The following is a 27,548-nucleotide window of genomic DNA, read 5'->3' as shown; positions in this document are numbered from 1 at the left end:
CGCTTCCTGCTTTGATGTGCGGACTTGTTGCGCCGCTGCTCCTCTGACTCTCCGCCCGTGACCCCCGCAGGGGGACACTCAGTACTCCAGCCACTCCAGCAGCAACACTCTGTCCAGCAACGCCTCCAGCAGCCACAGCGACGAGCGCTGGTTCGACGGCGTCCCCGGGGGCGAGCGAGGAGGCGGCGGTTGCCTCGGCGACCCGCCGGACCCCGACGCCGACCTCCTCAACAAGGGGGGCTCCAACGACAGCGGCATCGACGCCTCCACCCACTACAACAGCGCCCGCCACGTGTCCAACAGCCAGCCGCACAAAGCCATGCACTCCTCGGCCACCTACAGCGGCTTCCAGGAGCTGTCGGTGGGACGGAGCGGCGGCGGCGGCGGCGGAGAGACCAGGAGGCGGGAGTCTTCGCCCATCATCCCCACCGCGACAAGTCAGAACAAAGGGTACATGACCAGGACCTTCCCCCCTCCAGGCTCCAGCGCTGAGAAGATGGATGCTTTCAAGCCCAGGTGAGAGAGCAGCTCTGATCAGATGAAGGTTTTGTTAGTGTCGCGTTAACCTTCATTAGTGACAGCGCAGGTTTATTTCATGTGCTGTTCAGCTTAAAGTAATTTTTAGATGCTTCCAGGGAAACGAGCAGCTCGGAGAAGTTGACGCGCCGCCACCAGATCAACAATAAGACATAAAAATGTATCTGTAAAGGACACAGGGAGGATTATTACAGCCTAATCCTTGCGAAACATACAGATCACCATGCTATCTCCTGTTCTGCTGGACTTCTTACTGCCACCCGCTCATCACTCAACACTCAAATCTCACTCAGGCTTCCGCCACTCTCTGTTGGATTAAAACAGCCTGTCTTTAAACCCTGGGCGCCATCCACTCTGACTCTACAGGCTGTGCCTGGAATGTGTTCCACCGCTGCTGTTTATCACGATAAAGGCAGTGAATTCAGCGTGTTTGGCTGCTGATGGCATCATAATGTATGGCTTTCAGACACTGCCGTCGTCTGAAGAGGACAGATCATCACACAGACTAAAGTGGCCAAATATTGTTTGAGCTCATATTATTGTTCCTGATTTGCCCCAAAATATTTATCTCAGTTAATTTTTCCTTCATCTTTCCAGGGCCTACACACCGCAGGGCTACAAGACCCCCACAGCTGAAAAAGCCCGCCCTGTGAGAGCCTCTACGGCCACGCCCACCTCCGCTCAGTTTAACTCCGCCCCCCTGTCGAGCTCCGCCCCCAAAGCCTTCTATGGAAAGAGCCGGCAGCCCGTCTGGCAGACCGAAGACAACGGCCCGTCGCCGTCGAATTCAACCACAGCGTCCAGCTCTGACAGCAACAGCAGCAGGAAGTAAGACGCACACCCCGACCCACACACTGATGTGGAGGCGATCAGCGCTCCTGTCTCTGTTTTCTCATTACTCGCGTCTCCAGGCAGGTGGACACGAACTCCAAGAATGTGTTTGGACAGCCGCGACTGCGGGCGTCTCTGAGGGACCTGCGCTCGCCACGCCGGACCTACAAGAGCACCATCGAAGACGACCTGAAGAAGCTGATCATCATGGACAACCCGGGAGAGACGCCGCAGAGAGATCCAGTGAGGATCGCCGCCGCCGTCTCCGCCACCCCCGCGTCACGCCCGCGCCGCGCGGCTCTGACCTCTGACCTTTTCCTCCCCGCAGTCTCCCAGGCGCACTCTGCAGCGCACCTTTTCGGACGAGTCGCTGTGCAGCGGCCGCCGAGACGCCAGCTTCGCCAACTCCGAGAACCAGGCGTCTCCCAGCGACGTGCTGTTCACGTGCACGCTGCCCACGCGCAAACACGGCCACCCCTCCACCCACCTGCAGGGCAAGAAGGGTGAGTGCGACGTCTCGCCGCGGCCATTTCATGTCTTCTATTTGTTTTGCTGACTCGCCGCCCGCTCGCCCTCAGTGCCTCTGTCTGCGTCTGAACTCTCTCTGACCGAAGTGAGAGACAAAGTCCCGCCGCTGCGGAGGCTGGACCCCGGACTGATGCCTCTGCCCGACACGGCCTGCGGCCTGGAGTGGTCCAGCCTCGTCAACGCCGCCAAAGCCTACGAAGGTGAGGAGGGAAACCTTCCAGGCACTTCTGCCATACGGCTGAATACTGGCTGCCATGAGCAGATCTTTTGATTTTTAGTTTTCAGATTCCTTTCTGAGCTTTAGTTTTATGATTATAATTTTTTAGAATTGTGACGTGGTTGTTTTTCTGACACAAAGGCAATTTTTACAGTTTTATAAATCATGCAAATCGACATGTTCATTTGGCTTCAGCCGCGGTCGTCGTCGCTGCACCTTTTCTCTTCTGTCACACGAAACTCCTGGGAAAGAAATCTGAATCTGAATGTCCATTCACCTCTTTTCCTCTCCACCCGCTGCTTCTTTCCCGGGTGTTCCTGCCGTCCCTCGGGTCTCCGCCACCACAAAGCACCACTTGATCCCGCCGCCGGGCCTCCCTGTGCCTCATCCCGCAGGGCGCCGGAGGAGAGACGATCCTTTGATGAAGAAGTGTTTGGTCTCTCTGTTGCAGCACAGAGAGCGGTTTCCCTCTTCTCGCTGACGGAGCCGCAGGTTGGAGCTCCAGACATGAGGCCGGCCGTCAGTCCGGTGCAGTTTCACACTCCTCAAACACCGAGGACCACGCCGACCTTCGCCTGGTAGGCCTTCCAGGCAGCTGCAGGGGAAACTGTGCCTCTGCCGCCACCTTGTGGTCATTTCATCAGCTGTAGGACGTTGTTTGAGACTTAAAATCAGTATTTGTGTAACAGTGAAAATTATTGTTGAAATCTATAAACAGAAACATTTCTGAATAAATTTAATTTACTAAAAGCAGCTGCTGCTCTCTGAAAACATTCCTGTTGAAATAATAAGCATAAAAAATATCTGGAGACGCTCGGCTGCTTCCAGCAGATGATTAAATAAGGCTTACGGAATAAATGCCGTCAATTCTGTTACTTTTCATGCCTTTGTATTTGAGAGATAAGATGGCTACCGTCTGCTTCTGTGTGTGTGTGTGTGTGTGTGTGTGTGTGTGTGTGTGTGTGTGTGTGTGTGTGTGTGTGTGTGTGTGTGTGTGTGTGTATTAATTAGAAGGTGGAACACCCAGTAAAACCTGTTTTCGTGCCTCAGGTTGAATTTGCAAAGCAGCAGGTGTTTGTGTCGGCTCAGTGCAAAACAAAGTGTGTTCTGTGTGTGTTCACAGCGACGAGGTGCCCAACGACCTGTCTGGTCGGCTCTATCACCTGGAAGTGATGTTAAAACAGCTCAACAACGACCTGGAGAGAGTGAGTTTCTCTTGATCGGCAGTTTCCGAAACTGCGTGGAACTGCTGAAATGAAATGTCAGAGTGTAGCTGACGGCAAGAAACAGAAAAACTGAAGCTCCTTCCTGTTCCCTTCCTCCGTATCACCAGGAGAAGAAGGACAAAGTCGTTCTGCTGGCAGAAATGGCCAACCTGAGAGAGAACAACCAGCGGCTGCAGGAAGAAAGCCACACGGCCAGCGAGCAGCTCCGCCAGTTCAGCAGGCTCTTCACCAACCTCAACAAGGCTGGGAGCGACCAGGAGGGCCAGTCTGCGGTGCACGAGAGTGACTCACGAGAGTGACTCACACAGGGAGTGAGCGCGCTCTGCCAGAAGAGAGGGGCCGGCTTCAGAAATACGCTTTCACTCCCCATGATCCCTTGCACTCACAGGAGTGGTAGAGGCCACAAAGGCCGCATTTACACTGTCAGATCTGGGTCACTTGGTGAAATACACGTGAACGGTGTAAACGCGGCCTGAATGTGTGACCTTCCTCAGCCTCCGCTGGACTGCCTTAAACGTTCAGAAAATGGTGGGGACGCTCCCAGAGAGCGTCGGTCGCCCCTCACACGGACAGCCCAGAGATCCTCCCCTCTCGACACTCTGAGCCCGTTTTTATTTTTCTAAACTGGAGCGAGGTCCACCTTCGCACTTGTCCTTTCTATGCTACTATGCCGGAGGAGCGAGCAGGAGAGGAGAATCCTGACTGTTTTCGAGAACACTACTTCACCTGGAGAGGCCTAATACTGTTCCTGCAGCAAATCAGCCAAAAAAAAAAAAAAACAACAAAACAAAACAAGAAACTCCTTACAGACTGCATCTCCCAGAATGCACTACAAGTAACGGAAGCCCTACAGACATGGTACTGTAGATAGACGCCTGTGTGGTACAATTCTCATGTATCAATATTATCGACTAATATGACTCGTACTAATATTGTCGGTCGTACTAAAGAGGTGCGTGTGTGTGTGCGTGATGGTACAATACCCCGCTGTGCACGAGGCAAAATGACCTGTACTGCTTCGGTGTGTGTGTGTATGTGTGTGTGCGTGTGTGTGCGTCTGTTCGAGGACCACTGAGTGATGAACAAACGTGTTTACTGTACCGAGGAAGCGGCGGGCGCCACGGCGGTCTCCTGTCTGTTTACATGGATGAGCTGCGGCCTGCAGACGTGAAACAAGCCATCGGCGCGCTGAGAGGAGAACGCTCAGCCGTTTCTAAAAGCATCATATCTCCTCATGGTTTCCATTGAAAACGCTCACTGTCTCCAGCAGTGCGCTGTCATCTCACCGGTAAATGTACTGGATCACTCTTTAACCCTGAGCCGATATTACAGGACGAGTCTCTTTTTGTTAAAGTGTGTTATTTAAAGTAATTGTTGCAGCATTTGGAGGATTGCACTTATTTGCTTTCTGGAAATACATGAACTTCCGCCGCACTTCTTTACAAACTCAGTCACATTTTGGACGACGATTAAAAAAAAAGAAAGTCTTCGGCGAGTTGTGTCGACACTGATTGGACATTGTAAATCTGTTTACATTTTGTTAAAATTAAGATTTTTAACATTCCATTTCATTGTTCATCTGATGAAGTCGGTTTCTGCCACCGCCTTGAGATCCTCACTCAGATTTCGACATGGAAAAAGCAAATAAGTGTAATTCCTCCAAAATGTCTGACTCTTTCTGTGTCTTTATTTAAGAGGAAGCTGTCAGCAGTCATGGGTACTTTCTAGATGCATTTACTGTACATGAAACTCAGCAACACTGAAGCGTCTTCATATCAGAATCAGCCTGTTTGTATGAGAACCTTTGTCCCTGAACACACTAAAAAAAAAGCAAAAAAAAAAACATATTTATACAGCCAGCTTGCTTAACGATGTTGTCTACTATATCTATTTTTCATATGAATATATGCATCTGTTTTTTGGTGGGGGGGGGGGGGTGCTGGTACTGCACGGACAACACGTGCACTGAAGACATCCCTGATCAAACTGAACTAAACCTTCATCTCTCTGCACAATTATCAGGATCTCTTCCTTCTTCCTCTGACTAGATCTGTTCAAAACGAGACAAAAAAAAAACCCTCTCAGGTTATTCAAGAAGCTGTTAGACACAAGCAGGGGTGGGTTTTCACTGCAGTCTGTTTGGACTCTTCCTCCGATCCCTTTTGTACCTGTGATGAACAGAAAAGCCTGAAGCCGACCGGTCCGCTCCCAATTTGCTGGTTAAGCCAAAAAGCGGACTTCCCGGATCAGTGGTTCAGCCGGCCGTATCGATATGCTGTGATTATTGATAAAGAATGTTTCCCCGTTCACGAAGCACACGGTGCTCCTGCAGCTCCTCCTCTGCTCCCGGGACGTCCGGACAGTTCCCTCACTGATCTCCAACGGCCTCGGCGTTTCCGTCACCTTAATGCTCCTCTTCAGTCGGCGTGGCTGTGATTTTTACTCTCTTCAAGTCTTAATCTTTAGTTTGCTTGAATAAAAGGGGCAAGGATTTGTTTTTATACCTACGTTTTAAAAAAAAAATCTATAAATATATATATAAATCTTGTGCTATGTATAATTTTAAGCTATTTATAGCGTACACATTTCCCCATGTTGAACAAATCAGTAATGCTTAATTAACAGTAATATTGTATGACTAGTTTTTTTCTTTTTTTTTTATCTGTTAAATATTTTTATAATTTATTTTTTAACACATCGGCCGCTGTTGCAGACAGTCGTGAAGATGAGAGGGTACTGTGTTTGATGTGTGTATGCTGTTTTTATTCAGACTCCTGTACAAAGTGATTCCTCCTCATCATTGTTCTGTTTTCCAGCTTCGCCTCTTTCAGTCTTTGCGTCGGTGCTTTCTGCACGTGGCAGAGGTACAGGAAGATAAAGGCCAATTGTTTTTGGGTTGTAATAACTTGTACATTGAAAAAGTGTAAATTATGTTTTCAATATTTTATAAAAAATATATTAAAAAAAAATCTGTCGAAATATGTGACTGCTTTGTGAATGAGTTGAACATAATCCGTTTATGTCCCACGACAGGGAAATTTGCATTGTTGGGTCAAAAAAAGTAATAGAATACTAATAATATATATTACGTTCTTACTTAATCCTGGTAGTGTTTGGAAACACGCCATACATTGAGTAAAATTTCAGATTTGTTTCTGTGGTTTAAAATCCAGCAGTGTCTAAATTGGTGTATATTTGATTATAAAAAAATGCAACCTTACAAAAAACTCATTTAATCTCTGTGGATCAAGACAATTAGCTTTTTATAGGACACTGTATGCCCACTCCAGGTTATTCAAGAATATATTTCCACTGGACTATAAATCAACTTTCTCACATTTAAATTCATCTGAAAATCTTAAAGTTCAAGACAAAAATTCTATTTTTAACAAAGTATAAAACTCAAGTGTTACTTTGCTACAAATTGTTTGCAGCAACAAAGACTAAAAGGTTTAGTAATTTGTAATTATTAAACTTAATGAGACATTTAAATAATTTACTCCACTTTAAGATCATTGCCATCATACAGTCTGATCTGAAACAACTGTGGTGAAATAAGGTAAAAAAAAAACAAAAAACTTGTGATTGCCGTCACAGAGACACAAAACCAGATGATATTCAAATAACTTTAATTTCTTGAGCAAAGGTAACATTAAATACATTCCTGTGTTTCCTGCAGTACAGAGTCAACGGTACGTTTGTGTTTCCATAAAATAATTTCTATACAGTCGAGACAGACGGGAGTGAAGGAGTGTGAACGCTTTAAGACTCGGAGGTGAAGCCGCGGCAGGCGGGTCGGCGTTTAGGAGCCACACATGAGGCACTCGTCCCGGTTCTCCAGCGAGCACACCATGGCCGCCGTGTTCCTCTCCTTGGCGCCCTGCTCGGCCGCCGCCGGAGAGGGCGCCGCCTCCTTCAGCTTCTCCTTGTTGAGGGTGAACTGGATGGGCTTGGCGGCAGGTTTGGTCCTCAGGTAGTACATGCCCGTCTTCAGACCCTGCGAGGAGAGGAGGGAGCCGGTTAAACGCGCTCTGGACCGTCACCGCGGCGTCACCCCGCCGAGCGAGACTCACCTGCTTCCAGCCGTAGAAGTGCATGCTGGTCAGCTTGCCGTAGTTTGGCTCGGCGATGTGGATGTTCAGGGACTGGCTCTGGTCGATGTAGGCGCCGCGGTCCGCCGCCATCTTCAGGATGGTCTTCTGGGAGATTTCCCACACCGTCTTATACAGTTCCTTCAGGTCCCTGGGAATCTCGGCGATCTCCTGTCAAAACGAAACATGGTAAAAGTTTAGCTTTACGCTTTAAACTCAAGTTCCTAAATGAAATGATTTTCAAAAGTGCTGCTGCTGCTTAAGCAGGTTTAGCTTTAAAGATGTGGAAAACGGACGGAGCGTAGCTCGACCTGGATGGATCCGTTGTGCGCGATGAGCTGGTTCTTCATGTCCTCGTTCCACAGCCCCCTCTCCGTCAGGTCCTTGAGCAGGTGCGGGTTGACGATCTGGAACTCGCCCGACAGCACCCTGCGGGTGTAGATGTTGCTGGTGTAGGGCTCGATGGACTCGTTGTTGCCCAGGATCTGGGCGGTGGAGGCGGTGGGCATGGGGGCCAGCAGCAGGCTGTTCCTCACGCCGTGCTTGGCGATCTTCTCCTTCAGCAGCGCCCAGTCCCACAGGCCGGTCGGCGTCCTGTCCCACATGTCGTACTGGAGGACGCCCCTGCTCACCGGGGAGCCCTCGTAGGTCTCGTAGGGCCCCAGCTTCTCGGCCAGCTCGCAGCTCGCCTCCAGCGCCGCGTAGTAGATGGTCTCGAAGATCTGGGTGTTGAGCAGCTGAGCCTCGGGGCTTTCGAACGGGTAGCGCATCAGGATGAAGGCGTCCGCCAGCCCCTGGACGCCGATCCCGATGGGCCGGTGCCGCTTGTTGGAGTTCTCGGCTTCGGGCACCGGGTAGTAGTTGATCTCGATGATCTTGTTCAGGTTCCTGACGATGACCTTGGTCACCTCCGCCAGCTTCTGGAAGTTGTACGTCCGCTCCGGGGTGACGTACATGTTGAGCGCCACGGAGGCCAGGTTGCAGACGGCCACCTCGTCCTTGCTGGTGTACTCCACGATCTCCGTGCACAGGTTGCTGCTCTTGATGGTGCCCAGGTTCTGCTGGTTGCTCTTCCGGTTGCAGGCGTCTTTGTACAGCATGTACGGCGTGCCCGTCTCCGTCTGGGACTCGATGATGGCGTACCACACCTGCTGGGCCTTCACCACCCGCTTCACCCGCCCCTCGCTCTCATACTTGGTGTAGAGCTTCTCGAACTCCTCCCCCCAGCACTCGTCCAGCCCGGGGCACTCGTTGGGACACATCAGGGACCAGTCCTGGTTGCTCTCCACCCTCTTCATGAACAGGTCGGGGATCCACATGGCGTAGAAGAGGTCCCTGGCTCGCTGCTCCTCCTTCCCCGTGTTCTTCTTCAGCTCCAGGAAGTCGAACACGTCGAAGTGCCAGGGCTCCAGGTACATGGCGAACGCCCCGGGCCTCTTGTTGCCGCCTTGGTCGACGTAGCGCGCCGTGTTGTTGTAGACCCTCAGCATGGGGACCAACCCGTTGGAGTTGCCGTTGGTGCCGGCGATGTAGCTGCCGGTGGACCGGATGCAGCTGACCGCCACGCCGATCCCCCCGGCGGACTTGGAGATGAGGGCGCACTGCTTCAGGGTGTCGTAGATGCCCTCGATGCTGTCGTCCTTCATGGCCAGCAGGAAGCAGCTGGACAGCTGAGGCCGGTTGGTCCCGGCGTTGAAGAGGGTCGGCGAGGCGTGAGTGAACCACTTCTCCGACAGCAGGTTGTACGTCTCGATGGCGGCGTCGATGTCCTTCTCGTGGATCCCCACGGACACCCTCATGAGCATGTGCTGCGGCCGCTCCGCCACTTTGCCGTTGATCTTCAGCAGGTAAGAGCGCTCCAGAGTCTTGAACCCGAAGAAATTGTAGGAGAAATCCCGGTCGTAGATGATGGCCGAGTTGAGGCGATCTTTGTTCTCGAGAACGATGTCGAGGGTCTCTTTGGAAATCATGGGCGAGTGCTGTCTGTTCAGGGGGTTGACGTAGTTGTAGAGGTCCTCCATCACTTCACTGAACACCTTCTTGGTCTCTTTGTGCAGGTTGGAGACGGCGATGCGCGCGGCGAGGATGGCGTAGTCGGGGTGTTTGGTGGTGAGGGTGGCCGCGATCTCCGCCGCCAGAGTGTCGAGCTCGACGGTGGTGACGCCGCTGTACAGACCCTGGATCACCTTCATGGTGATCTGAGCCGGGTCCACGAAGTCGGAGTTCAGGCCGTAGCAGAGCTTCTGGATGCGGGAGGTGATTTTATCGAACATGACGCGCTCCTGGCGTCCATCTGGGAAAGGAAAAGAAAAGAAAATATGGAAAAAAAAAACCACAATGTAGGTATGTATTCAGATTACCTATTCCAGCTGTATTATTCAAATAAAAGTTTATTTTCTCCATAATTGAAGGATTACCATACTGATCTACATGAGATCTTTCAATATTGTTATTTCAGCTCACCATAAACATACGGTATCTCAACATAATTGCGTAATTTATATCTTAGCCATCTCAGGATCTGTAGCTTCTGAAGTAGTTAAGTCTTCTCATATTTAGGGACTCCATCTACAGGTGTCATAACTCAGTTTTTAAATCAGTGCAGCATTTAGTCACACTGTACATAATCTATCCAAAAGAGAAAAAAAAAAATCCATCCTACCCTTTCCTTTCTAGTAACTGTGCGCGATAACTTTTTATGACGGGTAAATAAATAGCCGACTGCTGAACACAAAGGCAGAAAAGTTTCCCCAACTAAAGACAAACACTCCAAGAATGAAAGAGACACAACAATGAGTTGGAATGTTTTATGGCTCCAGCTTGCAGCTGCCACCATCTCCCTGTATTCACAAGCAGATGGTGTAAGAGTGCAGCAATATTACACCATTTAAAGTGAACTGCACTGAATTCACAGGAAAGAAAAGACATGTGGTTCAACCACCAGCTTTGTCTTCATTGTAAGTTTTGAAGGAATATGTTTCCAAACCATCAAGCATAGAACTGCAGATTTTCAGATCCTTCTGCATCTTCAAGAAACCCCACAGATTGCATTATGTTGAGATCAGAGCAATGTGGGGGGCCACACAAATGCTTCCAGAACATCTTGTTTTTATATTTTTACACATAATAATTGTTGTTTTTTTTTTCTATAATAAGCACTGGGCAGACATTTGGGGTTCTTTTCCTCTGTTATAAATCAATTTAGGTAAAAATTAGAAACTTTAGGGCAGGTATTAGTACTTTTCACTGTGTGTGTCAGTGTAGCTATTGTGTGGCTCAAGTTTAGATCTGCAATCTAATTCTTTCGTCTTATAATTATGTTTTGCCTCGTCGTGCGATCACTGAATATCTGTAAAGGTTATTACACTGGGCTGTGTTCAGTTGGCACCAACAGATCAATCAGACCCAGGAAGGAATGGACATCAGCAACTTTTGGCGCCATCCGCAACAAAGGATCACAGCTGAGCTCCTTCCCTCCTACCACAACTTAACACTAACGACTAGAGGACGAAAACTACATCTGAGCATCAGCATTTCACTATCAGGAAAGTTCTCATCGCGCTTGATTACTTTGAAATCGTTTGATATCGACAACAGCAGCACTGCCGGCTAACTAGCATTGACTAGTTGCTAACGTTAAGCTAACTTTGGCTCACAGAGTTTAACAGCTCAAACCTTTTGTCTGAGTCGTGATATAACCTCCGATGTGCTGCTGTCATTGAATAAACACCTATTCTGATCTGTAGATGTCATTAGATGAGTATCACAGAGAGTGGAGCCTTGCTAGGCCTGGCCTCCCGCTGCTACATAACCAAAACAGACGCTCACCTCGCTTTATTACGTGCATGCTGGCAGACTGCGGCGTTACTTGCACTCCGGGGAAGCGGCGACTCTCCAGCTACAAGCTTAATTTCACCTCGGAACCTCGAGCTGGGACGCCGTGACGCAACTCTGTAAGTGGAGCGCGAGAATGAGTCCAAAACTTCCCGCTAACGGCGTATTTGTAAGAGAGGCGGAACTGGGTGACGTAACGACGGGCGGGGGGAGTATCGACCAATCAGGAGAGAAATCTGACAAACACACCGCGGGAAATGACTCCAACTTCCGGGTCCCGATTTAAACTGGCGGGACAAAGAAGTGGGTCATGTAACACTTTCGAGTTTTTGTTTCTTTCCTTTTTTAATATATATACTGTAGTTCAGATTTTGATATGTTATGTTTAATATGCTCTCATTGTACTGGTAGTTAATTCACTCTTCTGCTCATCAATAAACCAAAACCCAAACTTAGTAAGATGACTGAAATACTGAAGGAAACATGACAATTGAAGTAGAAATAAAACTACTTTACTTAACACATCATTTATTCCATTGTTCTTATGATTTGCGGTTTCCTCTGGGGTTCTGATGGCCTCTAAAAAGTCAGATTCTTGCAACATTAAGATCTGCATGTCTTTCACGTTTTAAAGCTTAAATAGCAACAACACAGAGCTGATTCTTTCTGGTGGTGCCACTTATTTTATTTCTATCTTAAGATTTAATTGTGGTATTATCTTTGTTTGCAGCACTTGGGTGGTGATAATCGCTTTGAAGTGCTGCACAGTGATTCTGTTCGACTGCAGTTCCTCCCCGGGTCGGCAGGAGGCGGTAAAACTACACAGCCGTTTCTGGTCTGCGGCGGAGCTCAGAAGAAGCGTGTGACTATAGTGAACGAATGTGGTCATTTTCTGCAGGGTTTTATGGTAAAGTTTGCTGCGGCACCGCTTTGACGCAGCTTTGGCCTCCTCGGCCACTAAAAGCCGGAAGTATCTGAGTTTAACTGCGCCGTGAGGAGCCGCGACTCCGCTCTGCTGAAGCTCCAGGCAGACTGAATGAACCGTGCCACGGCTGCACTTCATCCCGGGTCCAGTCCTCTGAAGTCGGCCATGCCTTCAGACAGCCGGGCTGCGGAGGAGGCACCGCAGACCTCCGGACACCGGGTCTCGGCAGCAGGTGATGGCTCGTCGTGCTGAAATGTGAGCAGGTCCGCCTCCCCTCCTCTTCCTGTGTGAACCTCCCTCCCCTGCGGGTTCCATTGGACACGTAGTCGATAGACGTCCGTCCGCAGGCATGTCCCGCTCCGCTCGGCGGTACAAGCCCCTGCAGCAGGGCAGCGCCCCCTTCCCCGGCTGCGACCGGGTGCGGATGCCCCGGGCCCGGGTGCTGCTGCTGTGCCTCCTCGGCGTGCTGGTGCTGGCCGTGGTTCTGGGGGTCTACCTGTCCAACGACCTCACCGGCAGACCCGTGAGCCGCATGCCCGACGCAGACCTGACCAGAGACCGGGTGAGAACGGCTACACTGAAGACACCTGACAGACACACTGGACAGGTGCATGTTGGGAAAATTAGGTTTACTCTGGACAGATCTTAGCACAACATTATATATTGATTGCTAAAACAAACCAATCCTCTCCTCTCTTTTACTCAGTAGTTTGTTTTGTAGTGTTTAGAGGTAAGTCTGTGGAGAAAAATACTGAGTACTTTTATGATCATGAGTTGGTGGCATAGTGATCTGGTTTCAATCTGCTTTCTGATAGAATCACTCAAGTTTTTAGGAATTCAAGCAGCACAACAGTGAACACATCATTTCACCTTTATGGACTGACTGATTGTAAAAGGTGCAGTTAAAGTACTGTAGTGTTTTTTTTACTGCAAATTATGGTAATATGTGTGTGATTAGACGGTTGGGCGGAGATTAAAGGAAAACACCTGTTCTCAGCCTGTTTGTGTTTGATGTAGTTTTGTGTTTGTTTAATGTCCTTGATGCAGTGGTGCCTTTATCCACTGAGTGTCCTGGTTTTCAAATCAGTTCGAGAGACACACCAGCTCTTGGCCTGGAAAAAGTGTTGACAGAACCTAACAGTGTGAAAACAAAACAGCAAAATCATCTAACTTTGCTTTGACAGTTTTAAGAATATAACTTGTTAAAGCTAGGGTTGGCGATCTTGGAAAACTAGCATGTAGCACGAATGTAGCATCTCCCCAAGGCTCCGCCCAGCTCCCACCCCATTGGAGGAGCTCCGTTGGGAGCGGAGACGCAGAGACGTTCCGCGCGCGCGGTGCACGCGGTGCGCGCAGCACTTCCGCGTCCAGTGCGTTCCTGGCGTAACCTGTCCTCAGCGCTTCGTTTCTTCGTTTTTCTTTATTTGCACTATGCCAAGTATGGCGCACTCACCGGTAAGTAAAGCCCCAAACATTCTTCTCCGCCATTCTGCAACGACGCTCCGTCCTTCTACGCGCGCACTGAACCAGGGTCAGTGCACGCCATCGACATGTACGCGCAGGGGGCAGGTCGAACGGCGAAGGGATTTGATTGGTTTAAAAAAAGGTGTCCCGTCAAGACTATTGGTTGCTGTTTTTCCCGTTTTACTCCTGCTGTAGATAGCGGATATTTTCCAAACTACTTTAAGAACACGCTATGAATTGTTTCCCACCGGGTCATAAAGATCATTTTAACCAGTATTTAAAAAAATGTATCTCATTCAAATCGCCAACCCTAGCTTTAAAACTGAAAAGGATATTTGATCTCAGCACATAACCATGGCTGGAATAGAGACATGCGGCTACCAGCATGCTCTCAGATTTTCTGCAAGAATCAAATGTAGTTAGAATAGTCATGCAGGTAGAACATGCAAACACCACACAACAAACCCATGCAAACCTGCTGATTTGCATCAGGAATATCGTTGCTGTGCTGCCACTGTTTGTTGTAATGTAATATTGATAATAGAGAAAAATAAGCCTGAAAGTCTCCCCTTTTATTGCCCCAGCAGTTTCAGATACAGTTGCTCTTCTGTTGGAACAGTTCATGTTCTCCTCTTTACCTCCCTTGGACGACTTTTGATCCGTACAGATCATTTCCGATGAGAACACTAGAACAAGGATCTGCAGTTTTACCAAATGTATATTATGTACTAATATACTTCTTCTGTTCCTTTAGTTGAACAAACAAAATAAAGCTGTGGCTAAACATATGGAAAAAAAACCTTGAGGACAGACCAAAGATTTTGAGACTTGGACTAAAGATTTTCTGCATTCCACCCTGTCTGAAACATCTGGACTGTGGTTATATATCTTCTCAAGCTTTTGGCTTCAGATATGTATTTCTTCTCTGTTTTATGATTGATCTCTTCTCTCCTCCAGTTGTCCCACAAACCCAGTAAATGCTCTCCGGCGCAGATCCGCCGTCTGGCCTCGCAGGTGGACGGCACTCGCCTGTGGGAGACTCACCTGCGGCCCATCCTCATCGAGAGGCTCCCAGGGACTCAAGGCAGCCTGGCTGTACAGCAGGTGTGTTTTCAAACACGTTACTATATATAACCACCCCACCTCTGCGTGCATTCCCCACTCATCTTTTACTCCGTACTCTGCTTCAGCACATCACCTCCACTCTGTCCTCGCTGTCTGCCGGCTGGTCCGTAGACCTGGACTCCTTCCAGAACCCGACCCCCCGTGGCCAGGTCACCTTCACCAACATCATCGCCACTCTGGACCCCTCAGCTCCCCGGAGGCTGCTGCTGGCCTGTCACTACGACTCCAAGGTCCTGCCCCCGGACCCGCGGGCCCCCGAGAGGGTTTTCCTTGGAGCCAGTGACTCTGCAGTGCCCTGTGCGATGATCCTGGAGCTGGCCACCGCTCTGGACGCTCAGCTCAGGTCATTCAAACCGCAGGTTTGTCCTGTTTTATCCTCATGACAAATACTTTTTTTTTTTTTTTAAAGCTTAAACAAATCAAGCAAGACAGCCTTGAAAAATCTCTGAATGTGTTATTTGATTTTTTTTTTTTATTATTATTACTGTGAGGAGGAGAAACAGTCAGAGATGCTGACGAGAGGCCGTGAAGCTTCAGCACAGAGTAAAACTGCTGACTTTAGCCCCCCTGTTTTGAGCGCAGCAGCCATCTGTATACAGCTCTATCTCTCCAGAGGCTGTGGTTTATTTAGTTACTGTAAGACGACACACACTCTCACACTGCGACAGCACTGCAGATGCTGGGAACGGGGCTCAGCTGTTTGTTTTTGTTTTGTTTTGTTTTTTTTCTCAGTGTATTTTAATGTAATTACCGCTGCCTTCCCCCCGTGTCCTCTCAGAGACTTCCAGTCACTCTCCAGCTCGTGTTTTTCGACGGCGAGGAGTCCTTCGAGGAATGGACCGCCACCGATTCGCTGTACGGCTCTCGCCACCTGGCCGAGCGGATGTCCAACACGCCGCACCCCGCGGCGTCGCACGCCACTTTGCTCCACGCCGTGGTGAGACGCTCCAGACAGACACACTTTGAATCGAGCAGCATGCTGAGTATACGTTTCCATGCCTTGACCTTGAACCTCTCCCACCAGGACCTCTTTGTGCTGCTTGACCTGCTCGGCGGCCCCGATCCCCTGATTGCAAATCACTTCGACAACACAGCGCGCTGGTTCGACCGGCTGATTGCTGCAGGTAAGCGCCGGCTCCAGCTCTCATGGGAATCTTACCGCGGCCCGACCCGTCATCCTCCCTCTTTCTTCCCAGAGAAGAGACTCCATCGACAGGGCCTCCTGACCTCTCACCCCTCGGAACAGACGTATTTCAGGAAGGACGTGTACCTGGGGCCCGTGCAGGACGACCACATCCCCTTCCTTCACAAAGGTGAGCATTAGAAGAAATCGGGACAGGTTGAATTGTGTTGATACCAAATACACAAGCGAAACACGATCCTCCAAGTTACTGCTCCTCTGGCCACCGCCTCATACTGGAAGCCTTCAGGCAGCTTAATCTGAAACACATGCTGCTAAACGCTGCTTCCAAAGCTGCATGGTTCAGCGGGGCTGCTCTGAATTGACCTGTTAATTCCGATCAGTTGATGTATTCACTGTCACTTCCTGGGTGTTGAGAAAGAGTCACTCTTTTTTTTTTTTTTTTTTTTCCTTAATTGCTACTTGGAAGGTGTGCGTGTGCTGGATTCCGTTGTAACACACATCTCCTGCTGTGGTTTTCTTTATGTGGCTCATTTTGTGTTGGTAATCAAAGAGGATCACTCCCTCCTGTCATATATTAAAACCTTCATCCACCGACCGCCCGGCTCTCTGCTCTCAGCCGAACCTCTCCTCTGTCTGGGCACCAAGCCTCCAAAGCACTGCTGTTATAGCTATTAAACACTCTTATTGTGGTTCTCCTGGGACTGACCACTTGTCTTTTGAGCGTCATGCGATATTATATGGTGGATTATTTATTTATATGTGTTTTGTTTTTTTATTATTCCACTTTTTGTTTGAGGGAAAAAAAGGAGTATGAACAGGACAAGATGGTTGTTTTTGTAGCTATAATGTTACGGCTGCTCGGTGTGTACATGACTACATGACACATGCTGTCATTCACCGTCGCTCTCCTCGTGTTTCCCGGCAGGCGTTCCCGTCCTGCACGTCATCGCCACTCCCTTCCCTCAGTTCTGGCACACACTGGACGACACAGAGGAGAACATGCACCGGCCCACCGTGGAGAACCTGACCAAGATCCTGGCCGTGTTTTTGGCTGAATATCTGGGCTTTTGAACCAACGACAGCAGCTTTTTTTTTGTTTTCTTATCTGTGCCCGGTGAGTGAGAGAGTGAGCAGGGGCACAGGTGAACATTGACTCCAGTGAAGTGGAACACCAGCCGAACTTTACCAAAGACTTCTGTCGCTGGACTTTCCCCGGTTTTATGCAATGAACGGCACGGCGAAACGCAGAGGACGTCTTAACGAAGGTGTGAAAACATGTAGCAGTAACACGAATCTGTGAATTTTAATTTTAATGCACACTTCATTGGTGTTTTTTTTTTTTTTTTTTTTTTTTTTATTTGCTCATGTGAAGAGAAGCCTTCTCAGCCTTATTGGTCATTGGCTACAAGGATATAAGATGCACTTTATTTCCTTAAAGTCAGATATTTGACCACTGTTCAGTGATCAGTTGTGAATGACTGTGAATATTACCTCCTGGAGATTTATTTGGGTTTGCCTGTTATGAGTGTCTACCTGATTGGTTGAAGAGATGTCTTTAACGCCACGTAAAAGAAACGGTCAAGTCTGGGTCAAACATAAAGCAAGTTTATTCAGTTTCTCTCGTCGGAATGTTGGGAAGTCGGATACACTGAAGAACCTCTGACTAGTTAAATTGTGTGGCTACAGAACATTAGGAACATTACACCAGCACAGTCCCTTTAACAGGTGAAGAGTCTGACTGTACGTCTTGTTTCCATGTGTGAACTCTGTGGAGATCCACAGCAGGGCTTTACGTCGCGTCTGTGAGCTGCTCCGTGTGTTTAGAGGCGCTGTACGACGCCCTGTTCTGCCGTCGGTCCTGTGTGCTGTTCTGTGTCTCCTCAATCACAGTTTGGTAATAAAATTCCGATGTGACGTTTTGAATGTAGTCAGCGGCTGCGGTGCGGAGGAGGAGGCGTGTGGACGAGGGGCGGAGGGGGGTGGCAGAGGTGGTACTGGAGCAGGGGGCTGCATGGGGGTGAAAGGTCATGATCAGACCCTCCAAACCGGGACGCCTGGAAACTGAAATGAGAGGAGAGGAGATTCTGACTGCGGTCCTAACTGAAACCACTAGAGGGTGCTATTATTCCAAGTTAACAATGTGAATGGATCGAAATAAAGAAATCTCTCAATATGTGACAGTAGATTTTAACTCTAAAGACAGACAGAAGTGATTCGCAGTAGAGTTGACCTACTGACCCGGGGGTGTCGGCGGTCCTGTCCCTCTGTCGACGGTTCTTGAACCAGTTGCTGACCTGAACGGCGGTGAGCCCGGTGGCGGCCGCCAGCTCCCGCTTCTCCCGGGTGGAGGGGTAAGGCTTCTGATGGTACCACTGCCTGAGGATGCTGCGAGACTTCTCCTGTGTTACAGTTTACAACCAGCATTACCCTCAGTCTGCAGGTTAAACAGGACTTTAATGTCTGAAAACCCACCAAAACAAGTTTCAAGTGTTAGTAGTTTAGATTTAAACAAAAAGACCTTTTTTGAATGCAATAGTCTGAAAAGGCAATTATTGAGTCAAGGGAGGTAAAAGAAAACTACAGTACAATCAATGAATCACAATGAAATACTGGATTTTCTGTTTAGTTTGCTGTTGCATTCTTTACTGCAGAACATTCTAGTTCGTAACCATATGGGTGCCAACAGCTGTCAACACTATCTTATAACGTGAAGACTGTTCAGCAGTCCCTCATCCTCCCACACTTTGTCCTGATGCTTGAGCCGGTTGCAGAATAGCTGAGACGTGACGCTGTCAAGACGTTACCTTGAAGCAGTAGCTGGTCTCCTCTCCATCCCAGATGGTGTGAGGCAGGGGAAACTTCCTCCTCACGCGGTACTTCCCCACGGCCCCCAGGGGCCGGCCCCTCTGCCTCTCGGCCTCCGTGTAGTGGGCCCGCAGCCACAGCTGCTGCAGCAGCGGGTGGCTCGGCGGGGAGAAGGGGAAGCCCTCCAGCAGGGCGTAGAGGTCCGAGAAGCGGCCCTGGTGAAAGGCCACTGCCGCCCGAGCCTTGAGCACGCTCTCCTGCTCCCCGGGGGAGGATGAGGAGCAGGGGGGAGGGGGCAGCGTGTGGAGGAAGCCGGTCAGACGGTCCATGCGGCCGGCCTGCAGCAGGACCTCGCACACGCAGGCCACCTGCTCTGCTGTGAAGATCATAGCTGGAGGAGGAGGAGGAGGAGGACGGCGGCGGATCAGAGGAAATCCTCAAAGCCTCCGGTGAGGACTGCAGCTCCTCTGTGGAAGAGCAGAAAGTAAGTGAACGTGCATGTGTGTTTAGCAGCGTCTGTCACCATACCCTTCCACAGGTAACACGAGACCATTGGGATTACAATAACACTGCAGCCCCTCTGCTCTGTACAAACACACACACACACACACACACACACACACACACTGGACCTTATGGTGTGTGACGGCTTCAGAGCAGAAAAGAGACATTTGAATGAGATTTTCCTGTCAAATTAGAAGCAAAGTCTTCAATGGGTCCTTTGCGTACCAACGTTCAAACACACTTTTAGAAACAAGCTGGATGAAGATGCAGTGAAGTTTTTTTGTAAATGTTTATTACAATGTCATATAATATATATATATATAAAAAATGAATGCATTTGAATACAAAAATAAGAAAACAAGAACCTTGAATAACAAACAAGAATGATCCCTTTTAAATCTATTACAAAAAAATGAAATCAACACGTAATATCTTTGGTTAAGTCTGGAGTCATACAGGTTATGCGTCAGGTCGGAGAGTTACAACAAATCCCAGGCTACAAAACAAACCGTGGCGGTACAAATGTGCACAAACCCTTCACGGGCTTCAATCTCAACAAGCTTTGGTACAAAAAACAACTGCTAACCAAACACGTTTCCCTTTCCTTAACTAATAAAAAACAAACAGGATATGATTAATCTGTGCTAAACAGCTGGGGTTAAATAGGAGCTTAGACATTCTTCCCCAGAGGGTGACCTATTTCAACAAGTTCAACTGAGGACCTCAATATTGATTTCACACCTGTAGTCTGCGATTGTAAGAACTCAGGTTGCACTACAACGTGACCTTCCTTGTGAAAATGAATATCATTTCCTATCGGTTTTCTTGACTTCAAAGTTTTTGTTTTTTTTTTGCAAAACAAGAAACTGATTGATACATGCTTTAAATAGATTAAATGTACAAAAGAGACAAACAATACTAATGACAAAAAAAAAAAGATACACACAGGCTGTTTCTGTAACTACATGAGACGCTGAAGTGTATTTTCGTGTACCATAATTGGCCAAAGGATCAATCACTACCTGTATTGTGACAGAATGCTTGTAAGAGTTCATTCTTAACGTGAAATCAGATCACAGATTTCAAATATCAGCATCCTATTTTCCAATGGTGTATCTTAAAGTCCAGTTCAGAAAGAGTTTTGAGTTTTGTTTTTTTTTTTGTTTGTTTGTTTGCAGAGTCAGCCAGACCGCTGTCATAACCACACGGCCGCATAGCGTAAACATTGTGTGAATGAAATGTGCAAAATATACAAAAACAAACAAAAAAAAGAGACATGGAGCTATAATTCTCAAACCAAACTCATCACATTGTTTAACTGATCACACTGGTTCAGACAAGTGGCTAAAAAAAAAAAACAAAAAAAAAAACAAAAAAAAGGAAAAGTGAATCCAGATATTTGGTAAGGTACGAAACAATCATAACAGAAGTACAAAGGAAAAAGAACATTATAAAAAACAACAATAAGGCACTTATCAGCATCAACGTACTGAAGCTTTGGATGCTTTTGAGAGGAAATCTGGTTTAGTGGGTTCAGAGAGAAAGTTAGTTCATGTTAGTGTGATGAAGTGCCATGCTTCATTTAAGAGCCCAGCTCAGCTCTCTCAAAGCTTTTTTTTTTTTTTTTTTTTTTTGTTTTTTAAACTCCCAAGTGTACTGGCTTTGTTTCTCAGCCATTGTGCGGCATAGTGTCCTATGAACTATGAAGAACTACACATGTATTGCATAGAGTTTTAACCCTTTCGCTTCCTGTTTTGTTCTTTCTTGAGTCCGTCTCTCACCGGGCTGCTACAGTTAGTTGGAGACACTAAGAGAAGTGAGAAAATATCCAGGTTGTCAACAAGTTTCACTTAGTATCACAATGAGTGTCAACAGATGGTCACGTTCATGACCTACAGTCAATGTAAGGTCACCAGATAACCACAAGTACATGGATCGGGAGCGGGAGAAAACCAGAGTACCTTGACAAACCTATGAGCAGACAGGGAGGGCATCAATGAATCATTCATCCCTGCAATTTACTGTGGAGAATACAGTCAAGCTTCACGTTTTAACCCAAACTTCAGTAACTTATTGCATGAAAATACTGCTGAGTAGCCCTCACAGCTAAAACTGTGCTTCTGTCTGTGGAGAGAACCAACGTGAAGTCATAAACCGGCTTATTCCAATATTTGCAGATGAACCCTAAACACAGTTTGTCTGCTGTCCATAAAACTGCAAAAACTACCTAAGAACAGCCGAAGCGGTGATCGCTTCAGCATTTCAGTCTTGTAAAACCAACCAATGTGGGTCAAAGCAGATTAATTTGTGTTAGTTGAAAGATTTTAGGAAAAGCTTTCAGTCAAAGCCTGAAGACCAAAGTGGAAATGAACCACTGGGTGAAACTTCCCTCATATCATGAAACAGAAAACTGAAAAAACTTGGAAGGTTGTGGAGGAGTTAAAATCTTCATTACCATGTCGTCTCAGTTTGACTGCTTTTGTTTAAAGAGACGTGGAGCTGCCGTGAACGGACTATAAGCCCAGCTCCTCGTCCACGGGGACGGACTGCAGCTGGGTGAGGATCTTGGCGTCTCCATCCATCTCCTCCGGATTCCCCAGCGGCGAGCCGGCCTCCACGTCCCGCTCCGGAGACGGGCTTCCCAGGAGCAGCGACTCTCCCCCGGGCAGGCCCAGCAAGGCCGGGTCCACGGGCAGGTCCCCCTTACCGCGCACGTCAAACAGAGTCAGGCCGGCGGGGGTGGGGAGCGGCGCCGGGCTCCACGCCGGCTGGGACAGGTGGATGCTGGGCGGCATGCCGCTGTACATGGGGCTGAGGGCGAGCATGCTCTCCGGGGTGAGCGTGCTGGGCGTGGTGGGGGCGATCGAGTGCTCCAGCGTGTGAGAGGACGGCGCGGCGGGCGTCTGGACGCTCGTGATCGCCGTCTCCGGGGCACAGTACGGCGGCGACGAGTTGATGAAGTTCAGGGGGGGGGGACATGAGGACGCCGGGCGTCGGGCAAGAGGCGGCAGGAGGCTGGGAGGCGACGGGGGCGGCGGAGGGGTTGAGGATGGGATTCAGTCCGTTTGTAGAGATGGGCAGGGTTTCGGAGTCCGGCTTGAGGGGAACGCTGGTGAGCTGAATGCCCGCCGGGATGGTCAGGATCAGCTTCCCCTGCTGGACGCTCAGGTAGGGGCTTCCACCGAGCAGGAGGTTCCCTGCAGATGAGAATGAACCGAGAATTATTCCAGACAAAATGATCTGCTGTAATCGCAAAGCAGTTATCTGTCACATGGTGATATGTGCACCCTGGATAATTTTATTTCAAAATAGATCAAAGTAATAGCATGCCTGATTAAAAACATATGATCAACTTTCGAAATCTTTTTTTCCATACTTTAATAAATACTGTTGAACCGGAAAAAAACTGGTTCCTCAGTCAGTTCAGTTAAATTATTCTGATAAATTTGTGCGTCGTCACACACATTTCTTCTCCTTCTCTCAAAGAAAACAGATTATTTGTTATTTGTTTTCTCATGTAATTCTCTTCTTAAAATTTGTGTAGATTACAATACTTCTTCTGGGTTTTATCTTTGTGTGTTTGTTTTGTGTAGGGACCAGAAATTGAGATCAATCATCCAACAGCACCTTGATAATCTTGTTTTTCTAAATGTGTGCAGTTCAGTGTCCCAACTGAAAATTAAACACACTTATCACACTTGTCATTTAAAATGTTCTTCAATGATACATCATGGATCAAAGTACCAAATTACAAATACATTCACATTCCGATAATTAGGACGTATTTTTGGAAAGTCCTTCTTTTTTCAAGTATATAATTTGGCTTATCGATAAGTACAAGTCACATCATTTAATCCACTTTAACAATCGGAGGTCACATGTCGACACGCCCAATATTTTCAATAATTAAAACTTTTGATCTGACTTGTTTTTGTCAATCCCGGTATTATTTTCATTGAGATATTTGCTGCTTTTCATATATAAACATTTGTTTATGAAACAAAGTGCATTTTTGTAATTTGCATATGATTTACTGTTTATCCATAAAGTGTCTCTTTTTTTTTTAATCAATTTGATGATGTGAGTGGAGCGTACCTGGAGGAGCAGAGGGCAGCTGAATGATCCCAGAGTTTAGCAGCTGGACCGCGGGGGCCACGCTGGTCGGGGGGCCCACACTCTGAATGGGCCTCAGCTGGTTTATCCTGAGAGGACCCTGCGTGACCCCGCCGGCCGCAGGAGCCGAGGTCAGGATCTGTAAGGGCAACCCGGCCGAGGGGATGGAAAGAGAAGAGCTGGCAGGAACCACCTGGGGGAAGGAGATGGGGGTGGACGTCTGGATGGAGGAGACCGGGACCAGCTGAGGCACGGAGAGGGGGACTAGCTGTGACGACGCGCCGCCTTTGGCCTGTGGGACGGGGACGACTTGCGTCGGGGGGGAGATGGAAATGACCTGCGGGTTGTGGATTTTGCTGGGTGGACAGTTTGAGGTCTGCTCCCCCAGCTGTGGCAGCATCTGCTGAGGGAGCTGACCGTTGAGCTGCGAGATGGAAACAATGGTGGCGGCGCATTCAGACGCGGTCGGCAGGGCGTCCTGCTGCGCGAGTCGGCCGCCTGCGTTCAGAATCTGCGGGGTTTGGAGCTGCGGGGCGGGAGACGTGAGCGGAGACACCGGGACCAGCTGGGGACACTGGGCCCCTGAGGAGGGGTGGACCAGGTGGGACACCGGTTTACCCTGGATGGAAGGCACGACTTGGGGCAGAGAGATGATCTGAGGGCTGGACTTGCTGGAGGAAACCACAGAGCTGGGAGGGTTTAACTGGGAGCCAGCGGTGGCATAAACAACATACTCCTCCTGCTGACTGGAGAAAGACCCGGCAGACGTAGAAGAGATGGAGACGCCAGAAGACGACCCAGAGGCCGCGAGGCTGAGGGAGTCCTGACGCTGAGGGTTCTGTGCCAGGACGAGCGACGGGAGGCCGGTTGTGGAGGACATGGTGGGCGAGGAGGGGGACAGAGACGAAGACGAGGAAGACGCTGTCTGATTGCTGCCATCTGGTTCGTGGACACTAATGAAATCCATTGCACTGGGACTCTCTGACTTCTGCTGCAGAGGGAGAGAAATTACAGCCGTCGGGTTGGAGACTGGCGTGGGAAGAGCGCCAGGCTTGGTCTCCACGGATAAAACCTCCTGCTCCGCCACAGAGACGGCCTGCTGCTGCGGCTGATGCACGTTAATAGCAGACTTGGTAATTACTTGAGCTCCGTTCAGTATTAAAGGAGAGTTAGTTGCAACGGGACTCAGCGTAACTGTCTGGCATTCGCCCAGGCTCAGCCCGTTAATTATCACCCCACCTCCGGCGCCGGAGATCAGGGAATTCCCATTGAGGAGGAGCGGCTGCGAGGCCGTGAGGAAGCCGCCGGAGCCGTTGAGGATGAGCTGGCCTCCCGTGCTGCAGGGGACCGCAGAGACGGAGATGATGGAGGGCGTGGAGCCGGCGGCCTCCTCGGCTTTGTCGAGGGCGTCGTTCATCGCGCCGGCCTCGTCCTCAGAGCTGTGGTTCCCATCAGACTCACTGAGAGGCAAGAAGAATTAATCAGTGGTACGATTTTCCTCTGTTTAACAAGCCTCTAAGGAGAAACAACAAATTCTACTGTAAATTTAAACATCTGTAATGCGAATTCTACTTGAAAGAAAACCACAGCACCACATTCAGGCAGAGCTGGTTCTGTCAGTGAGAGCAGATCTGAATATTAAACAGATGTTTCTGTCAAATATCATTATCTATACATATGCTATATGTCTTTATATCTGAGAGTACACCATTTCCAGGATATAAAAGGAAGCATCAGGTCTTCACTGAAAAGTTACACCAAAGAATTAACTTCATTTATTCCACAAAGGAGCTCATTAGCTCCTGAGTAATGATCAGTTATTCATGTGAGCAACAGGTCTTTGTGTATTGTGATGGTCTGCACACTGACTTCTCTTGTATGAAGACTGGTTTGCCTGTCCTTTCCATCAACACCGAACAGTCTGTGGAAGTCTACACTCTATTTTAATTAAATCAATGACCAAGTTTTCTGTCTGCGGCATCATTTTTAACTTGAATTGAAGACAGAGGTTTTTATGCACATTTAAACATTACTAGAAGGCACAAGCACATTGCAATTTCCAAGGTTATTCTCAGGGAGGTTTGCAAAACAAGTCATCCAGCAAAGAACTATTATCTCATTGTTTTTCTTGATTTACCGGTATTTAATTTTAAAGTGATCGTGAAACACGAGTGTGTTATCTTCCAGTGAGGAAGGCCTGGTGCCTTTCTGAATATTTTGATTGCAGGGCCTTTTCAAAATTAACGTAAAGGTCAATGTGCAATGGTTACGTTCCATAAATCCATCCATCATCATCATCATCATGTTTTATTCAATTTATTGTGTTGATATGGAATCGATCCTTACTGGTGATGTGTTGAGTAGAGACAACACCCGGTATTAAAACTAAATAAAAACAATTAGACATGCATTGTAAGAAAAAACATTAGTCAAGAAAAATAAGGTAATTCACCACATAGACTCAGACTGGAACTCAAAGCCAGACCAGACTCTAGGAAATTCTTTTCTAGCCTGTCTGATGAGGAAGAATCTGATGTGAACCATACCGGCTGTCTGCCAGACCGCCACAGACTCTCCCTCTGATAAGATAATGTCTGCTCTACTTTCTTCTATCTCAACACAAACAGCTTCTCCCTGCTCAGTCACTGTTAAAACAGAGATTTCAGCTTATGTGAAGGAACTCAGAGCCTGCTTCCCTCCTGCCATGTTCCTGGCCTCACCCCAGCCACCTCTGCTCTGCAGTGTTTCAGGAAACTTGAGCTCTAGTGGGCGCCCTGGATCTCACATTTCATAACAAAGCAACACGCTCCTGGTCTCAGACATGTGTGGCTTCACCGCTGTCAAAAGTCAGACCCTGTCCATCCTCACGCTGATCTGCAGATCCTCTGCAGCCTGGAGTGTGTCGAGTCTCCTCAGATCGGGCCTGTGCGCTTTGTTTATCTCTGAATACTGGTCTGCTGGTCTCACTCACTTTTTTCCCCCACCTCTCTCTCTCTCACAGTCCTAACCTAAATTAGCTTTTGCACGAACAAAGGACGTTTAAAAAAAACATGCGTTTTCATGCAAACAGAGGCGTGCGCGGCGGTCTTGCCTTTTGCTGTGCGTCCCGGACGGGGTCCGGTCCCTCTGCCTGCGGTTCTTGAACCAGTTGCTGACCTGCGTGAGCGACAGCCCGGTGGCTTTGGCCAGGTTCTTCTTCTCGTCCGGGGTCGGGTACCTGTTGCTCTTGTAGCACTCCTTGAGCGCGTTGCGGGACTTCTCCTTGAAGCAGTACACCGTCTCCTCTCCGTCCCAGATGGTCTTTGGTAAGGGGAACTTCTTCCTCAGCCGGTACTTGTCCACGGCGCCCAGGCTGCGGCCCCGGGACCTCTCCGCCTCCTTGTAGCGGGCTTTGAGGTACAGGTCCTGCAGGAACCCATGGTTAGACGGGTGGAAGTCGTGGCTCTCCAGGATGGCGTACAGCTCCTTGAATTCCTCCCGGTTGAAAGCCACCAGAGCCTGGGCCTTCAGCAGGGTCTCGTTGCCACGTAGCAGCTCGGACGAAGGAGGTATGGTGGAGAGAAACCTCCACAGGCGATCCACATTGCCCGCCTGCAGGAGGGCCTCGCACAGACACGCGACTTGGTCAGTGGAGAAACTCAGAGCCGACTTCTGGAAACTTTGGAGCAATTGTTCCGAAACCAGGACCGGGTCCTCTTCCTCTTTGGGCTCGGTTGGCGTGGGCTCCTCTGAGCTGTTCTCGGATTGTTCTGTAGACTCCAAAGACAAGGAAGCCATTTTTACTTTAACTTTTTTTTTTCCACACTAGTTCCTCCTCCTCCTCCTCCTCCTCTCTCCTTCCCTCCCTCTCCCATCACACTCACCATGAAGGCGGACAGGCAGACACGCCTCTCCGGCTCTACTTACCTAAAATCCCTCAGCCTGCTTCTCAGCTTCTACTGGAAAACAAATGTACTTCAGTAGTTTAACAGAATACCCACCATTATCTTACTTGCTGCAGTTTAATCTGATTTATGGTGCTGTGGTATCCAAAGTATTTGTAGGGGGGCCGCACAAGAGGGCGCACAAAATATCTGTTAACTTGTATCTTATTTTTGTCATTTACTTTGTTACATTGAAATAAAATCCAGTACGACTTTACTGTAACGAGTTGTGTTTTGAGATTCAATACAAATGAAACGTTTGTATCAGTATATAATTAAAT

At 48.6% G+C, this 27,548-nt stretch overlaps 5 protein-coding genes across 5 annotated transcripts in view; 2 read left to right on the top strand and 3 right to left on the bottom strand.

The window, feature by feature from the left end:
- The window catches only part of sipa1l3 (signal-induced proliferation-associated 1 like 3), a 72,083-nt gene extending 65,829 nt beyond the window's left edge, over positions 1 to 6,254 (top strand). Inside the window, exons 17-24 of the mRNA XM_030107994.1 lie at positions 71 to 516; positions 1,135 to 1,365; positions 1,449 to 1,611; positions 1,697 to 1,871; positions 1,947 to 2,096; positions 2,565 to 2,691; positions 3,237 to 3,318; positions 3,447 to 6,254. Of these exons, the coding sequence (XP_029963854.1) occupies positions 71 to 516; positions 1,135 to 1,365; positions 1,449 to 1,611; positions 1,697 to 1,871; positions 1,947 to 2,096; positions 2,565 to 2,691; positions 3,237 to 3,318; positions 3,447 to 3,638 (1,566 nt within the window). The 3' untranslated portion in view covers positions 3,639 to 6,254. The remainder of the gene's footprint in view (positions 1 to 70; positions 517 to 1,134; positions 1,366 to 1,448; positions 1,612 to 1,696; positions 1,872 to 1,946; positions 2,097 to 2,564; positions 2,692 to 3,236; positions 3,319 to 3,446) is intronic.
- A 703-nt stretch (positions 6,255 to 6,957) lies between these two features.
- LOC115400944 (ribonucleoside-diphosphate reductase large subunit) lies at positions 6,958 to 11,417 on the bottom strand. The gene is made up of 4 exons (XM_030109026.1): positions 11,259 to 11,417; positions 7,742 to 9,723; positions 7,413 to 7,601; positions 6,958 to 7,336 (listed from the first exon to the last, which is right to left on the bottom strand). Exons 1-4 carry the CDS (start codon positions 11,275 to 11,277, stop codon positions 7,142 to 7,144), a joined length of 2,385 nt encoding a protein of 794 aa, XP_029964886.1. The 5' UTR covers positions 11,278 to 11,417; the 3' UTR covers positions 6,958 to 7,141.
- Positions 11,418 to 12,146: 729 nt separating this feature from the next.
- qpctla (glutaminyl-peptide cyclotransferase-like a) lies at positions 12,147 to 24,001 on the top strand. The gene is made up of 8 exons (XM_030108172.1): positions 12,147 to 12,751; positions 14,611 to 14,757; positions 14,844 to 15,137; positions 15,557 to 15,715; positions 15,803 to 15,902; positions 15,975 to 16,091; positions 16,848 to 17,017; positions 23,991 to 24,001. Exons 1-7 carry the CDS (start codon positions 12,539 to 12,541, stop codon positions 16,991 to 16,993), a joined length of 1,176 nt encoding a protein of 391 aa, XP_029964032.1. The 5' UTR covers positions 12,147 to 12,538; the 3' UTR covers positions 16,994 to 17,017; positions 23,991 to 24,001.
- On the bottom strand, positions 17,506 to 19,318 carry six9 (SIX homeobox 9). Its single transcript, XM_030108174.1, has 3 exons — positions 18,727 to 19,318; positions 18,161 to 18,321; positions 17,506 to 17,983 (listed from the first exon to the last, which is right to left on the bottom strand). The coding sequence occupies exons 1-3, from the start codon at positions 19,114 to 19,116 to the stop codon at positions 17,851 to 17,853; spliced, it is 684 nt and encodes a 227-aa protein (XP_029964034.1). The 5' UTR covers positions 19,117 to 19,318; the 3' UTR covers positions 17,506 to 17,850.
- On the bottom strand, positions 20,010 to 27,132 carry six5 (SIX homeobox 5). The gene is given in 4 exon segments (XM_030108171.1): positions 20,010 to 22,203; positions 22,205 to 22,428; positions 23,327 to 24,804; positions 26,436 to 27,132. Coding segments are annotated over 4 exon segments (2,847 nt in total). The 5' UTR covers positions 27,122 to 27,132; the 3' UTR covers positions 20,010 to 21,744.
- Between the last annotated feature and the right edge of the window lie 416 nt (positions 27,133 to 27,548).

Source organism: Salarias fasciatus, chromosome 14 (assembly GCF_902148845.1).
Source record: "Salarias fasciatus chromosome 14, fSalaFa1.1, whole genome shotgun sequence".
NCBI lineage: Eukaryota > Metazoa > Chordata > Actinopteri > Blenniiformes > Blenniidae > Salarias > Salarias fasciatus.
Note: the sequence above shows the minus strand (reverse complement) of the source record. Positions and strands in the feature narration are given on the sequence as shown.

What these genes read in the sequence shown, in the direction of transcription:
- six9 (XM_030108174.1), bottom strand. Translation starts at nt 19,116, where the DNA reads ATGATCTTCACAGCAGAGCAGGTGGCCTGCGTGTGCGAGGTCCTGCTG. An exon ending in AGACCAGCTACTGCTTCAAG is followed by an intron (nt 18,322 to 18,726) that starts GTAACGTCTTGA and finishes ACTGTAACACAG; the next exon opens with GAGAAGTCTCGCAGCATCCT. An exon ending in AGGACCGCCGACACCCCCGG is followed by an intron (nt 17,984 to 18,160) that starts GTCAGTAGGTCA and finishes CTCTCATTTCAG; the next exon opens with TTTCCAGGCGTCCCGGTTTG.
- LOC115400944 (XM_030109026.1), bottom strand. An exon ending in CGCACAACGGATCCATCCAG is followed by an intron (nt 7,602 to 7,741) that starts GTCGAGCTACGC and finishes TCGTTTTGACAG; the next exon opens with GAGATCGCCGAGATTCCCAG. An exon ending in ACTTCTACGGCTGGAAGCAG is followed by an intron (nt 7,337 to 7,412) that starts GTGAGTCTCGCT and finishes CTCTCCTCGCAG; the next exon opens with GGTCTGAAGACGGGCATGTA.
- qpctla (XM_030108172.1), top strand. Translation starts at nt 12,539, where the DNA reads ATGTCCCGCTCCGCTCGGCGGTACAAGCCCCTGCAGCAGGGCAGCGCC. An exon ending in CCACTTTGCTCCACGCCGTG is followed by an intron (nt 15,716 to 15,802) that starts GTGAGACGCTCC and finishes CTCTCCCACCAG; the next exon opens with GACCTCTTTGTGCTGCTTGA. An exon ending in CGACCGGCTGATTGCTGCAG is followed by an intron (nt 15,903 to 15,974) that starts GTAAGCGCCGGC and finishes CTTTCTTCCCAG; the next exon opens with AGAAGAGACTCCATCGACAG.